At 40.0% G+C, this 16,376-nt stretch overlaps 1 protein-coding gene across 1 annotated transcript in view; it reads left to right on the forward strand.

Moving 5' to 3' along the window:
• Positions 1-16,376, forward strand: part of ABCB11 (ATP binding cassette subfamily B member 11) — a 69,156-nt gene that overhangs the window by 19,107 nt on the left and 33,673 nt on the right. The window contains exons 8-14 of the mRNA XM_067549293.1: positions 363-534; positions 1,968-2,092; positions 5,165-5,339; positions 6,773-6,886; positions 8,653-8,763; positions 11,672-11,797; positions 13,194-13,397. Of these exons, the coding sequence (XP_067405394.1) occupies positions 363-534; positions 1,968-2,092; positions 5,165-5,339; positions 6,773-6,886; positions 8,653-8,763; positions 11,672-11,797; positions 13,194-13,397 (1,027 nt within the window). The remainder of the gene's footprint in view (positions 1-362; positions 535-1,967; positions 2,093-5,164; positions 5,340-6,772; positions 6,887-8,652; positions 8,764-11,671; positions 11,798-13,193; positions 13,398-16,376) is intronic.

Here is a 16,376-nt window from a genome sequence, read left to right on the forward strand (position 1 = left end):
TAGGAGGGAGAGGGAAGAGCTGGGGTCGTCTCTCTGTCCTCCCTCTGAATCATCCCATAGCGTAGGGCTGGTACACCAAGGGAGGCAATGCATTCTATTAAGGGACAAGGGCAGGATGCTCAGCCCCGGGGGGAAGTCAGCATCTCAAGCCCTTCTTTAGATTACACGCACAAATACCTCTTGCCATTGGATGGGGTGGAGGGAACTGTGCCACGTCCTTGTCGCTACAGGCCACAGCCTCTGAAAGGGGTGATAGTGGGGAAGAATAGGGGCAAGGAAAATTATAGGGCCCCAATTCAGCTCTGAATTATAATGCAGGGTAAATGAGATTCATCTACCACTGCTTTTCTTGTTCTCTACAGTGATGTTAACAAAATCAATGATGCTATTGCGGATCACGCAGCAGTCTTTATCCAGCGCTTCACCACCTTTATCTGTGGATTCCTGTTAGGATTTGCAAGTGGCTGGAAACTGACCCTGGTTATTATTGCAATCAGTCCTCTACTTGGGATTGGAGCAGCCTTACTTGGCTTGGTAAGAGATTTAAATGTAGTTCATGTCTTAATGCAATTATCATTTAGAGTGAGAGAGTAGTATCCCTGGGGGCCAGGTTCTGATCACAGTGGCACTGGTATAAATACAGATACCTCCACTGACCTCTGTTGAGATACTTTGGATTGACACTGCTGTCACTGAGTTTAGAATCTGATCCACGGCTTCTTTCACTGTAATACACCATGTTTTAGACAGTTCCTCATCAAGTGGCTTGAACTGTGCATATGTGTGTGTGAAAAGGAGGAAGTTCTGGTATAACTCCACATCTTGTTTGCCCCTTTCCCTGATCCTCCCATTTCATTATCCCAGCTGCAACTGAGCTAAATCTTCTCCTTTCTGCAATGGGCTCCTTCCTCATTGCAATTCTCCACTTTTCTTCCAGAAAAGGAAATGAAGTGTCAAAACATAAAACCTATTTCTCTTTTCCTCCACATACTCATGGTCTCTGCCCCCGGCCCTGTATTCCTCACTCCATCTCTTTCTGGCCCCAGCTTCTCTCCTTTTTCTCCATGAACCCAGTCTCCTTGATATCTGGGCCACCCTCTTCCAGCTTGTCCCATGGTGTTTACACCTCCCCACTCTCTGATGAATATCTTCTCTTCTCTGCTAGGTCACTATATTCCTAGCTGGCCAGTTTATCAGAGGTGTCTAGGTGGAAAAGCCTAAGCCGCTTTTATGGCTCTGTGGAAGCCCTACAGCTGATTACTGTCCTGGAATCAAAGAGGATGTGGAAGGGGTAGACTTAAATGAGTTGATGCAATTGCTTTGCTAAGGAAACAAAGAGCAAACGTTGAGGTCTCTACTTAAGCTATTCCTGTGGTACCCTATTGGCAACAGGGGCAGATAGATGGGAAAATCCTAAGTAGTGGCTTACTGCTTTTCCCCACTCCTTATTGTCAGCCCAGCTGAAGAGTGATTCGGCACCAGGAGTTTACAGCTGCTGCTCCCCTCCTCTTCCAGCTGGCATCCTCTGTGGCTCCTTCCCTTGCTGCTTAACTCTGCCTAACCCTTCCCAGAGCTGCTTAGATCCATGCATGAGCAATGAAGGAGGAGAATGTGAAGCCACCCCTTGTCGGGTTCTTTCTCCAGCTACTCACACATTCAGCAGAGCAGCTGGCAATGAGGCATGGCCATACTGCCCAGAGTACAGGTGTGCTTTGTGGCCAGATGCTAAAGGGGGTTTGTGCCCTAACAGGACAACACAGAAGATTCGGAGGAAGTGAAGTGCATAATAAAAGTCTGTGCTCTATACATTCTGCTTTGGGTATGCTGGGGAGACACAAAGAATGGCCAGTATTGTTGACAACGAGGAGTGTTTGCTGATTAGTCTTGATTTGTTAAATACTGTACTGTAAGCGCTAAAACTGGGGCAGGATAATCTTTTGCCACTAATACTTTTTATGGCTTTTTAGGCTGTGGCAAAACTGACAGGCCTGGAGTTAAAGGCATATGCAAAAGCTGGTGCCGTGGCTGATGAAGTGCTCTCCTCAATCAGAACGGTGGCTGCTTTTGGTGGAGAGAGGAAAGAAATTGAAAGGTTTGTTCAGTCACATTTCTCTGAGATTTCTTACTTCTTTAGATTGAAGCACTAGTTTAAAAAACAAATTATCATAAACTCCCGGGTCCTGGCAATTATTCTGACAGCTACAAAATAATGATCACCCTGTCATGCTCAAAACTGAGAATGCCAGTCTCAGGGCAGACTGTCAGAAAATAGGGCAGACACCCCAAACTGGTGGTATATTCTCTAATTAAATTTCACCAAGTCAGTAGCAAAGGTGAACTCAGTGTTACCACAGAGTCACAGACAGTTCCCTTAGATCCGCCATCCAGACAAACTGAACTTAGTGATAAAAGGTTATTAAAACCAAAAATCACACTACATCAGGTTACTCCCAAACCCAAAGGATCAGTCACTTACCCCAGGTCAATGGATACTCTCTATCTTACACAAAAAACAATGTTGGCAGCCAATTTCTCTAGTAAACTAACTAAATATTTATTAGCCAAGAAAAATAAATGAGGCTTATTGAGAGGTTAAAGCAGGTAAAACTCACATTAATGGATGAGTCCAAGTTTGTAAATCCAAAGTGATAGAAGAGATGTATTAATCTGCTAGTTTTCCATAAGCCTCTTAAGGTTACCCAAAATAACCAGGGATCTCTGTGTGGCATTTGGAATACTCCCTGAAAGTGTCTGAACAGCTCAGAAATAGAGGATCATTCCCTGGATCCATTCTTAAAGCTGTTTTGCCCAGAAAGCAATATGGCCAGTATTTCCATCATAGCCTGGCCTTTTCCTCTGTTGACTAAATGCAGACTGAGTCTGTGGATTTCACATTGTCAAATAGAATGACCCATGATTTGAAATTATCATGCTGCTTCATTGACAATTCCCAAGCTCCAGTCCCATTTGATGGGCAATCCAATTACAGAGATATATACAATGCTTTAGTTACAGGAGTCCATACAATCTCTCATTAGTTTTCATGAAGTTTACATATCAATTAACTCCTCATCTTGACACCAATACATACTTTTGATCAGGGCTAACTAAATATAAGCATATACATAATGTGAGGCAATAGCAACCAACAGTGTATGGCATAATGTAATTATTGGGGCATATGCCATGTAAATGTAATGTGATAACATCCCCTTTGTTTTATCCTAGTAGCCCACTTAACATTTCTTTGATATTCCCACACAAGTGAATTGGCCTACGGCTTTGATTTGAGCTGCCGGTCAGTGTCACACACCCAACAGTGTTAAAAAAACATACATGTAGCTAACCCATAAACTCAGCCTGCTAGCAGCATCAGGCAGTCATGAACTTTTTAACACTTTATAAGTCAGCCAACCAGTGAATCACAACAGCAGACTAACTCCTTTTCACCTGCCCACCATCTCCAGGAACATACTTTCAGCCTTCCCCAAAACCCTGGCAAATATATGGCTTTTTCAGTGTTCCTGGAAAGCCATCAAGGACAGGCTATTTCAAGCCAAGCAGGGGGGCAAGATCCAGCCACAGGACTCTTGCAGAGAGTGCCCTTCCAATAGCCCCATTGCCTTTATTTATTTGAATTAGCACTCCATAGAGCTAGATATTGATGCATACTGTACTGTTTCTTCCACATTGCTCTAAGTAGCCATTTGGCCAATACCACAGCCATTATCCCTGTTGTCATTCCCAGCTATAGATAGCTGTTTATTAAATAAGAATATATCTATGTTTGTAAAATGAGCTTTTCAAAACAGACTTTAAAAATAGTTGCAATATCCCCATAACTGGAGTAGTCTGGGTGTCTTTCAATGAGAAGGAAATGCAGCCTTTTTGAAAGACAGGAAACTCAGCATGTGAAGCTGTGAAAAAGGCAGCAGACTTACTGAGGTGCTGCAAGGTACATTATTTTGAAATGAATACATTTTAACTACTGCAGTGATCCACAGCAGATATGAGACACTATTAAAAAAATTCAAGGATGCTCAACTCAATGTGCTCCAAAATCAAGATTTTTGCTGAAGACCCAGTAGAAATGATTCCATGATTTTTTTTAAAATTCTATTTTGGGTTGCATATGATGTAAGGACTGTATGTGAAAACACATGCATACATTTCTTACATTGCTTGCAACCCAAATATTGCATTATGGAGCCTATGAAAGGGAAAGGAAAAATTGCTTACAAACAATTATGTAACTGACCAGCCTATTTTCATTGACCAAATTGAAAAAAAAAATACAGTAGTAAATGAACAGTATAAACACTTAAAAGTAAATTAGATTTTTTTAAAATCTTTCATTTTAATTTGTGAGGCATTCTTAGTAACCAAAATTTGCTTTCTGAAAATATTCATATTAAATAAACCTTAGTTTATGGATTGTAAATACAAAGAAGTGTGAACATAGTCAAAACAAAATTATATTTAGAAGTTGCCAAAATATTCATGAACAGTTTTTCCCATTATTCACGCAGATCCAGTAAAGACCTTTTTTTAAATGTATGATTTTTGACCTCACCATTCTCTTTAACAATAAAAACAACAACAAAACACCTTAACAATTAATAGACCAGTTGGAGTCAACTGCTTGTCTTAGTCACTCAGATGCTGAGCTGCATTTCAAGTGTCATTAGACTGGCAAGATGGCAGTTTCCTGTTTAATTGACTTGACAGTTTGTATTTTTTTTAAGTGATTTACTCTTTGTAATTAGATATAGTGAGTTGGTGGTATTATACTACAATACTCTTTTAAACTAATTTAAAATACAGCATGGTTGCAGGTCTGTCACAAATTGCGCAAAGCTTCTCTTACATCAGAAAAACACAAATTCATTTGGTCAGATAGTTGCAGTAACACTGATATTAGGACATTCTACAGTTTTATTGTCTGAGATTGCTACTACTCCCACTAGAATCATTAGCAGCTTTGCAATTAATTTCTGTGAGAGCAGCACTGGGCCCTCACTGCAGAGTAGTAAATGCTAAATTTTTAATGGCATCCACTGTATTACTGAAGGAGCATGAAACAGCCTTATTGTATTTGGCTTTGCTCGTCGCTAGTTTTCTGTGAAATGCACTTCATCCGCTTTCATTTTTATTCCTTCCTTAGATACGATAAAAACCTAGTGTTTGCCCAGCACTGGGGCATTAGAAAAGGGATGATAATGGGCTTCTTCACTGGTTATATCTGGTTCATAATCTTCCTGTGTTATGCATTAGCCTTTTGGTATGGCTCAAAACTTGTCCTGGATGAAGATGAGTATTCGCCAGGGACCCTCTTACAGGTACAGGTTATAGTACTTGCCCCTTTCATGTCTGATAGTTTTTCAGCACTGTTCCTGAACATGTACATTAGTTATCACCTAGATTTCAGAGTGGTGAATACTGACAGCCCATGCTTTTCCTATCTGCTCTTTTCTCTGGCATTTAGCTGCCAAATATAAAATGGCAAAGCACCCTATTTCTTTTCCCCCTAAAGGACCTTATTCTCCATTACTCAAGGATTCAGCTGCTATTTCTGTCTGCAAACTTTGAACTCTGGTCCCTGCAGTAGTGTGCTGGAAGCACATTGTGCCAACTTTTATGCAGCTCTGGAAGCCAAGTGATGTAGAATAGCTGCTGTAGATACCAGTGGTTTAAACGTTATGGAACCTGAATCCTTAGATGTTTTAATTATTCTCTACCTGGCCCTCAAATGGAATAATCTGAAATTATACTTGACACTAACAGGTCAGTGCAATGACTTGGCACTCAGTAACTGTAGTTCTGCACTCCCAGCAGGGAACTAACTTGTAGCTGACAAACTGTAGCCACCATTGGAAAAGAATATCTCTAATGCTGCCTTTCTTTCCTCTGCTGCCCTGCTTTCCTGTTGGGCTCTTGGAGTGCCGTGCCTTCAGCCCATTGGTGTTTGCCCCTGCTGGCTGAGCTCTCTAGTGATCCCTTCAGGAAGAGAGGCTGCACAAGGAACACGACCTTTCTTCAGATCCCATGTCTGGTCTCCTCTTATGCTATCCTGACTTAGCGCAAAAGGAGAGGATCCTGGGATTTTCAGAAAGGGGTGTTCAGCAGGTGATTCCTTCCTTGGGCTCTTGGCTAAGGCTGAGGAAGAATTCTCTTATTGGGCAGGGTTGGGGGAGCTGCTGCAACAGCCTTCATTTGAAAAAGCAGAGGAGGAATGTGGGTACGCTGCAGCAATAGAGCTGAGGCTTCCACAAATACAACAGCTATGAAGTGATACGGCATTCTGCCAAAAGGGCCTGTATGCTGTCTCATCCCATACTGGCTCAGTTCAAGCACTGGCAGGTGCAGTGTGGTTCTGATGGCACAGGTACTACTGACGTGGTTCACTGTTACACAGGGTAAAGGGGGAAATCTCTCTCTGGCGGGAACCTGCCTTTGTAGCAAGGTTTGCAGGTGTGATACATGCTGTTAATGTGGGACCGATGGCTGTAATAGTACTTCAGCCAACAGGTATTTTAAAGCTGCTGATTGAGCATAATACCAAGCAACACAATGCATTTAAAACTCCAAATACAGAGGGCACTGTCCTATCTGTTTTCATGTGTTGGAGCATCTCTCCTGCTTGCTGGTCCCAAACAGGTCCAGAAGACTCAGCCCTTATCTAGTTAGCACCCAGGTTCTGTAGCAGATTGTTTTCTAAGCTCTAAAGAAAAAAAAACCTTAAAGGTATTAATGTCCTCCCCTGCTTTTTCAGGTTTTCTTTGGAGTCTTAATAGGCGCCTTAAGTCTTGGTCAGGCTTCTCCTTGTTTGGAGGCCTTTGCCACTGGCCGCGGGGCTGCAACAAACATCTTTGAGACGATAGATAAAGTAAGTACAGAATTCCTAAGCTCTTTCAGTCTTCTGTGAAAAATAGTTAAATAAGCCTCAAGCAGTGTAGGCTTTTATTAACAATGTAAATGAGAAAAATGAGGGTAATTAAGGAAAAACTGACTGAACAAGAAAAAGATCGAGCTGCATGCGTGAAAATGTATAAAGAGGGCTATGAATGGACATCTTTAAAGGTTTTGTTTATGAATATTCAATTTTTTACCAAACACTGATATTTAATGCTCGGGTCTTGTAAGTACAGTTAATGATCAGCAATGAATAAAGGCTAAAGGCACAGAAGAGGGTATTATATTCATATGGTAGCCAAGCTCCAGGAAACACCAAACATCAAATCTCCCACTGATGTCAATGGATATAGTTCCATTGATGTCAGTGGGCTATGCAGATTTGCCCCAGCTGAGGTTCTATGTCCTAAAGCCACTCTGTGTGTTTAGAACAGAACAGAAGTGTCCAAATGCACACAGACAGCCTGCAGTCGCCATAATAATTCTTTCCAAAAATGGAAATACTTGATTAAATAATTTAATGATGCTGCATGCCAATTTGTTGGGTGCTGGGAGTTATTGGTGGATGTTTCTGAGCACTCCTTTTTGATTACTGTATGTGGGTGTTTAATTATAGAATAAGCCCCCAGGGTGTAATCCAAAGGCCAATTAAATTAATGGAAAATCTTTGGATTGGAAGCCCAGAGTGCAGGATGGATTTCTATAGATATTTTTATAAATTCAAATAAACAATTAAGTATAAAAATTTTCAAGTGCCAAAGTGACTCAGTAGACAAAGTCCCATTGCCAAAACTTAGGACTTAGGACCCCAAGTCTTACTGGAAGACAAATCAGTTCTAACTTGCAAATTCTACTTTTCGCCATAGTAAAATGTTTTGGATGAATGCTCCAAATTCTGCCCTCATGTTCAGAGCTAAAACTGCTCATCTGACCCTTATAGAATGTGCATAAGTAAATATTTGTCCCTTGGGGACAGAACATTTAACCACGTTGTTAGATAAAATTCTTGATCTATACTTGATTATTACAGGAGAAATATGGTGAATAAGGCTGCATGTTTGGCAGCCATAATTTTCACCACTAAACTGTGATTTCATAAAGTCATGGGGCTTCCAATCCCTTGCACCAATTTCAAGCTAACGTAATTCCATTACCTTTAATGAAGTTACTCCTGATTTATGCCAGTGTATGTGAGTGAAGAATCAGGCAAATGGCACTGGTTGCCTGATGTGCTCCCTTAGTAGGCAAAACTCTGCGGTGAATTTTTATAGATATGTGACTCCTTGTTTGTGTGTTTAGTTGTTTTATGTTATCTTTATATATTATTTAACATGATTCTAATAGAAAGTGAACTTACTTGTAATTGTGCCATTGTGTGCTGTGAGCTTTCCTTGAACTTTTTACCATGACAAAGCCACAATATTTCTCATGCTTTGCCATGACAAACACCCAGCCTTTCAAATGGATTATCCCAAGTGACATAACAGAGAGAGAGATGGCTGAGTGCCTAATGCAGAAGTAATTTCTCTTCCCAACTTTCCTCACCACTGACACCCACATTGTCCCTTTGGCTCAGTGTCTTATGCTACTGTAGCGGATTCTGTACAGCTTTGGAGTACAGCCCAGAGCTGTTCAAACTGAAATGTCATTGTTTTGTATGTTGGAGGGAATACTGTATGTACTGCAGCAAAGTCTCGGTTGTTTAACACTGAATAAATAACATGACAAATTCTGTTCTAGAAACCTGTCATTGATTGCATGTCAGAAGAGGGCTACAAGCTGGATAAAGTAAGAGGTGAAATTGAATTCCATAATGTAACTTTCCATTACCCATCCAGGCCAGAAGTAAAGGTGATTATTCATCATTCCTCTTTTGAATAATATTACTGTAGCTAAATAGAATATGCCATTATGCCAGTAATCAATAAACTCCTATGTTATGGCTTACTTTCCAAAAGCATAAGCCATTTGTTTGAAAGAAGGCAATTAATTATTTTGGTGTCAGCAGTGTTAGAAGTTGTGTAGTTTTCTATTTACAATACAACCATTGTCATGAGAATTCTTTTCTATAGACTGTGAACAGACAAAACTTCAGCTGGGTTCATCTGCATACTGCTTCCCTTGAAATCATAGATTCATAAAAATGTAAGTTTGGAAGGGACCTCAAACGCTCCCTTCTAGCCCTCTTCTATCCCTCTGTGCTGAAGCAGGACCAAGGAAATTTAGACCATCACTGACAGGTGTTTGTCCATCCTGTTCTTAAAAACCTCCAATGACAGGAGATTCCACAACCTCCCTTGGAAGCTTATTCCAGAGCTTCACCATCCATATAAGAAAGCTTTTGCTAAATCTCCCTTGCTGCAGATTAAGCCCATTACTTCATGTCCTACCTTCACTGGACATGGAGAACAATAGATCAGTATCCTCTTCATAACAGCCCTTAACATATTTGAAGACTGCTATCGGGTGCCCCATCAGTATCCTTTTCTCAAGACTAAACATGCCCAGTTTTTTAACCTTTCCTAATAGATCAGGTTTTCTAAGCCTTTTAATATTTTTCTTGCTCTCCTCTGGATTCTTTCTGGTTTTTCCACATCTTTCTTAAAATGTGGTGCCAGAACTGGACATAATACTCCAGCTGAGGCCTCTCCAGAACTGAATAGAACAGAACAGTTACCTATCATGTCATACATACAACACTCCTGTTAATACAGCCCAGAATGATATTAGCCTTTTTTGCAGCTGCATCACATTGTTGACTCAGATTCAGTTTGTGATTTACAAATATGACCACCAGATCCTTTCAGCAGTATTATTGTCTAGACAATTATTCTCCTTTTTGTAGTTATGCATTTGATTTTTGTTTCCTAAATGTAGACTTTGTACTTGTCTATATTGAATTTCATCTTGTAAATTTGAGACCAATTCCCTTATTTATCAAGGTCATTTTGAATTCTAATTCTGTTCTCCAAAGTGCTTGCAACCCCTCCCAACCTGGCGTCATTCGCAAATTTTATAAGCATACTCTCCACTCCATTTTCCAAATCATTTATGAAAATATTGAATAATACTGCATCCAGGACTGACCCCTCTGGAACCCCACTAGATATCTCCCTCCAGTTTGACAGTGAGCAATTGATAACTACTCTTCTAGCACAGTCTTTCAACCAGTTTTGCACCCACCTTATAATAATTTAATCTAGACCACACTTCCCTGGTTTCCTTATAAGAATGTCATTTGTGTCAAAAGCCTTACTAAAAATCAAGATATATTGTGTCCACAGCTTACTCCCTATCCACTAGTCCAGTAACCCTGTCAAAGAAGGAGATTAGGTTGGTTTTACATGATTTGTTCTTGACAGATCTATGCTGGCTATTCCTTATGACCGTATTATCCTCTGGGTGCTTACAAATTGATTGTTTAATAATTTGTTTTAGTATCTTTCCAAATATTGAAGATAGGCTGAATGGTCAATCGTTCCCCAGGTCCTCTTTTCCCCCCCCCCCCCTTTTGAAAGATAGGTACTATGTATGCCTTTCTCCAGTCTTCTGGAACTCACCCATCCTCCATGCATTCTCAAAGATAATTGCTAATGGTTCTGGGATTGCTTCTGTTAGCTCATTAAGTATGCATGTTGAATTTCATTATGCCCTGCTGACTGGAATATATCTTATTTATCTAAATAGTCTTTAATTTGTTATTTCCATATTCTGTTTTGCATCCTTCCCTGGTGTTGTTAATGTTAATTAATATTTAATATTAATTGTGCTGAGTATCTGTTCAGTATCTGCTCAGTATTGTGCTGAGTATCTTTTTGGTGAAGACTGTAGCAAAATAGGCATTAAACACCTCAGCCTTCTTGACACCATCAGTTATTAGATCTCCTTCCTTGCTAAGTAGAGGACCTACACTTTCCTTCGTCTTGCTCTCTTGCTCCCAATATATTTAAAGATGCTCCTTTTATTGCCTTTTATGTCCCTTGCTATATGTAATTCCTTTTGTGCCTTAGCCTTTCTGATTTTGTCCCTAGAGGCTTGTGCTATTCTTTTGTGCTTCTTCTTAGCAATTCATTCATGTATCACTTTTTATAGGATTATTTTTGATTTTCAGGTTGTTAAAGAGCTCTTTAATCAATTACACAGTTCTATAAACTTATGCAAGAATGGGATAGAAGGTAATAAAACAAAATGAGCGAAGAGATTTTATCATTTAATTCTTCCATTGTCCGGGGGAAATGTAGTGTATTATACTGTAAATGCTAGGAAGAGGGAAAAGAATATTAGTGGTATGTCCTGTTGCTTCACTGCTGCTGTGACAAGTTCTGCTTGAAAAGCATATTATTGGGCAAACAAATAAATGCAACCATTTATAGAGACAGCCACACATTAAGTATCAGATTATTCTATACAATGTCTTTGGTGCACACGTAATATGTAGATTTTTAGATGGTACTCATACCACATATGCAGCATGCATCAAAAGGTATTGGGGTCAAATTCTTCTCTGGGATGTGTGTAGCCAACTCCTCTTGATTTCAATGGGAGTCAGGCATAACCAACAAAGATCAGAATTTGCTTGTGTATCCTTCATGGAAAAAAATGGGTCTGTATTTTCAAGCTCTTCAGTTTGTTTAAAAATCTTTCGGTTCTCTTTTTCCCTCTTCATTTAAGATAAGAGTAAAACAGGATGATTTCCAGTCCATCTGCTTGGCTTCAGGAATGTTAGAGTTACAATATATGGTCTCTCTTGTGCTTTCAGATTTTGGATAATCTCAGTATGGTGGTTAAATCAGGGGAGACAACTGCTTTTGTTGGACCCAGCGGGGCTGGGAAAAGCACCACAGTTCAGCTCATCCAGCGGTTCTATGACCCTACCGAAGGCATGGTGAGTCTCTCACTCCAGCAGGGTTTCTCTAGCTTTATTCACTTTAAAGGGTATCGTTGCTTTTACTCAAAGTTGGAAAGCAAGGTTCTGGATTTTTAAAAAAATTCATTCCAAAAAACAGTGACTGAGGAAACGAGCAGGATGCCTTATTTAGTTCTGTTCCTGAATGATACAATCAGCAATATTTATGGGAAAGAAAAGAAGTTTTTTAATGAGGACGAAAATGCTTTCCCTACAAAATAAGAATTAAATGCTAAGCTTCAATGGGAACAGCACTTATGCATATATAGGTAGAATTTAGGCTAAGGAATCCAGAAGTGACAAACAGTTTTAAATCTTGGAAAATGTAGCATTGAGCACTTAATCATTATCCTATAATGCTGCTACGGTATATGCTGAATGGATTGGCTCTGTCTTATTACCAGCAGCAGAGAAGTTTAACTTATAAACATTCTTATTTCAATTATTTTTGTGATTTTTTTTTATTAAAAATGGCTGGTTTTGAACATTTTCATGTTCAAAATGTTTTGGTTTTCATTGTTCCTTTCCTCTTCTTTTCTTCCCCTTTCTCCCCTTTTATTTCTTTCTTTTTGCCAGTGAAGAAAGGAATGGGAGAAGGGAGAAAAAGGGGGGAAAGAGAACGGGTCAGAGAGGAAAATGTAGAACTGAAAAAACAAAAACAAAAAAACCCCTACATTTTCATTTTCCAGTTTTGCTAAAAAAACCAAACACCCTGAATTCATTAAAAATCCTTTTTTTGCAAAAATTTCCATTTTCTAAAGTCCATTTCCCCTCCCAAAACCAAATGAGTTGAAAAATTTCAACCAGCTCTATTACAAACACTGATTGGTTTTCATAATCAACCCCTGAGATGTAGGTATCAGAAATTGAGATAAATGAAATAAAATGTCAGTTTTGGAAAAAATGTAATTATAAATTAGGACAAAAAGTCGAAAGTAAAATTTTTAATAGGAACAGATTTATTTTTAGATTTTCATAGATTCTCGGATTTATAAAACCAGAGGGGACCACTGTAATCAGAAAGCCTGGCCATAGGATTTCCCTGAATTAATTCCTATTTGAGTATATTTTTGGCAAAACATCCAATCTTTATTTAAGATTTATATGATACAATATAGAAAATATAATTGTTTACTTCATTGGAGATGGGAAGCACTCATCGTCTTGCAGGGTTGAGTCCAGTATTCTCATTATTTCTTTCTATGGTTTTATTTTTGAATATATTGTCTGAAGCCCAAATAAGGCTGATTCTGATATCTCTTATACCAGAATGACTCTGGAGTAACTCCATTTAAGACTGTAGAGTTACAGCAGTGTGAGATCAAAATCAGGGACAAGGCTGTCATTGACTGCTTTTTCACTTGTTCTTCTGTAGGTTACCCTCGATGGCCATGATATTCGCTCCCTTAACATTCAGTGGTTGCGGTCACTGATTGGTATAGTTGAGCAAGAACCAGTTCTGTTCTCTACCACAATTGCAGAGAACATTCGCTATGGCCGAGATGATGCAAGTATGGAAGATATCATCAAAGCAGCCAAGGAAGCCAATGCCTACAACTTTATCATGAATCTGCCGCTGGTAAATTGCGCCTGTTAAAGTATTTAATTAGAACTTGATGACGAGTGAGGAAAATCTCCCTCCTTTCCCTCTGCAACCATGACCAGGACTGGAGAAGGGCAAACATTATATACTATCTTTCAAAAGGGGGAAAAAAAGGATGTGGAGAATTATAGAGCAGTCAGCATAACTTTGATATCTTGAAAGATACTGGAACAAATGATTAAACAATCAATTTGTAACCACCTAGAGGATAATATGGTTATAAGGAATAGCCAGCATGGATCTGTCAAGAACAAATCATGCCAAACAAACCTAATTTCCTTCTTTGACTGGGTTACTGAACTACTGGATAGGGAGTAAGCTGTGGACATGATATATTTTGATTTTTAGTAAGGCTTTTGACACAAATGAGATTCTCATAAGGAAACCAGGGAAGTGTGGTCTAGATTAAATTATTATAAGGTGGGTGCAAAACTGGTTCAAAGACTGTGCTAAAAGAGTAGTTATCAACTGTTCACTTTCAAACTGGGGGGAGATATCTAGTGGGGTTCCAGAGGGGTCAGTCCTGGATGCGGTACTATTCAATATTTTCATAAATGATTTGGAAAATGGAGTGGAGAGTATGCTTATAAAATTTGCGAATGATGCCAAGCTGGGAGGGGTTGCAAGCACTTTGGAGGGGATGATTAAAATTCAAAACAACCTTGACAAATAGGAGAACTGATCTGAAACTAACAAGATGAAATTCAATATGGACAAGTACAAAGTTTACATTTAGGAAACAAAAATCAAATGCACAACTACAAAATGGAGAATAATCATCTAGACAATAGTACTGCTGAAAGGAACTGGTGGTCATATTTGTAAATCACAACTGAATGTGAGTCAGCAATGTGATGCAGCTGCAAAAAAGGCTAATATCATTCTGGGCTGTATTAACAGGAGTGTTGTATGTATGACATGATAGGTAACTGTTCTGTTCTATTCAGTTCTGGTGAGGCCTCAGCTGGAGTACTATGTCCAATTCTGGCACCACATTTTTAAAAAGATGTGGACAATCTGGCAAGAGTCCAGAGGAGAACAACAAAAATATTAAAAGGCTTAGAAAACCTGATCTATGAGGAAAGGTTAAAAAACTGGGCATGTTTAGTCTTGAGAAAAGAATACTGATGGGACACCGGATAGCAGTCTTCAAATATGTTAAGGACTGTTATGAAGAGGATACTGATCTATTGTTCTCCATGTCCAGTGACGGTAGGACACAAAGTAAGGGGCTTAATTTGCAGCAAAGGAGATTTAAGTTAGATAGTAAAAAAACTTTCTAACTATAAGGATAGTTAAGCACTGGAATAGGTTTCCAAGAGAGGTTGTGAAATCCCCATAATTGGAGGTTTTTAAGAACAGGTGAGACCATAGGCGTGCGCATGGGATGTGCTGGGTGTGCCCAGGCACACCCTAATGCTGGGGTATCAGACATGCCTTTTTTTATCCTTTTCGTGATTCTTTTTTGACGTGGCCCACGGTGCCGTCTCACTGTGTTTAAAGCTGCCACCAAAAGAGTGGAAGGCGCGCGATCTTTCGGCGGATGGAGCTGCAAGATGGGATCTGTTGCCGAAATACCCTCTCTCGCGTCATTTCTCAGTGGAGACTATGACGCGGTGAGACTTCCGCTAGCGGGTAATGCAAATGTTGCCCACAGGCGGAATTGAGTTTGACACCCCTGATGATTCCCTGGGTGCACACCCTAAGGAAAATTCCCTGGGTGCACACCCTAAGGAAATGTGCCGCGCACGCCTATGACCTGTAAGGGATGGTCTAGGTATCATTGGTCTTGCCTCTGCATGGGGGGCTGGACTAGATGACCTACTGAGAGCCCCTCCCCAGCCCTATAGTTCTGTGATTCTATGGGCTACCTGTTGGGTACTCATATGTTTGGGGAGAAAGCATAGAATGGATGAGAACAATAGAGTGATAGACATTGCTTTGAAGTAAATAAATAAGGTGTGCTACATATATTTGGCCACATTTGGCAGCAAAGATGAATACACTTCCCAGGAAACGTACACAGAACATTCAATACCAGGGCAAACCCAGAACTATATGGTAGTAATCAATACATCAAAGAGAGAGGAAAGACAGATTTTCACACTCCCCTGGACTGATTCTGCCCAGGCAAAGAGCTACTTAGGATCCAGTCCTCCCACTCACCTAAATGAAGTTTTGAATAGTCTATGAAAAACCTTCCAGCTCCCCACCTCCTATCTTAATACTATCTGCCATATGGAGGTTCCCCACCCCTAAATCCCAACTGGTTAGTCAGGCCCAGTAGCCTTTGTGCCTCCAACTCCTATTAATTGGCACTTTAGTCCCTCAGGATATTATTTAAATATCTGACTGGATTCTAAATAGATTCCTGGAGAGGAGATTTCACAACATTTAGCCTTATGGCCTGGGTTAAAATACAATTAATTTGCCCAGAGCCATACATTTTATCATCCCAAGTTGCTTTCCTAGGTTCCCAGGTGGAGTAGATAGGCCTTGTTAGAAAGACTGTGTAATACGTGCATGGCTTGCAGTGTACTTGGCAATAGAGAAAAGACAGAACTTGTTTATAAGTGAATATATGGATGTTCTATTCTGGGGCTGTAGGATATAGACAGGGCCATGTAGCTCTGTCTGGCTCTCTAGCTGCCATATTAACTCCACACAAGCTGTGGAGTCACCTAAATCCTGAACTGGACTAAAGAGTGCCCATGTGCATGACATTGCTACACTACAGTGATTATCACGAGTCATGAGAGGCCATATGGGCCCTTCCATCTACAGACAAGCCCAACCTATTGGAATGTTAGCTGGTGGGCTGCCCAGTGGAGAGGGAGAGATGGGGGATTTTCATCCATGTTGCAGTTCTTGCTGATTGGATTATTCTGGGTCAAAATGAATCTTAACTTTGATTTGAGTATATAAATTCAGTTTGGTCCTGGCACACATGGGAAG

Source organism: Emydura macquarii, unplaced genomic scaffold (assembly GCF_026122565.2).
Source record: "Emydura macquarii macquarii isolate MOO-44397 ecotype Brisbane River unplaced genomic scaffold, CSIRO-AGI_Emac_v2 contig_1253, whole genome shotgun sequence".
NCBI lineage: Eukaryota > Metazoa > Chordata > Testudines > Chelidae > Emydura > Emydura macquarii.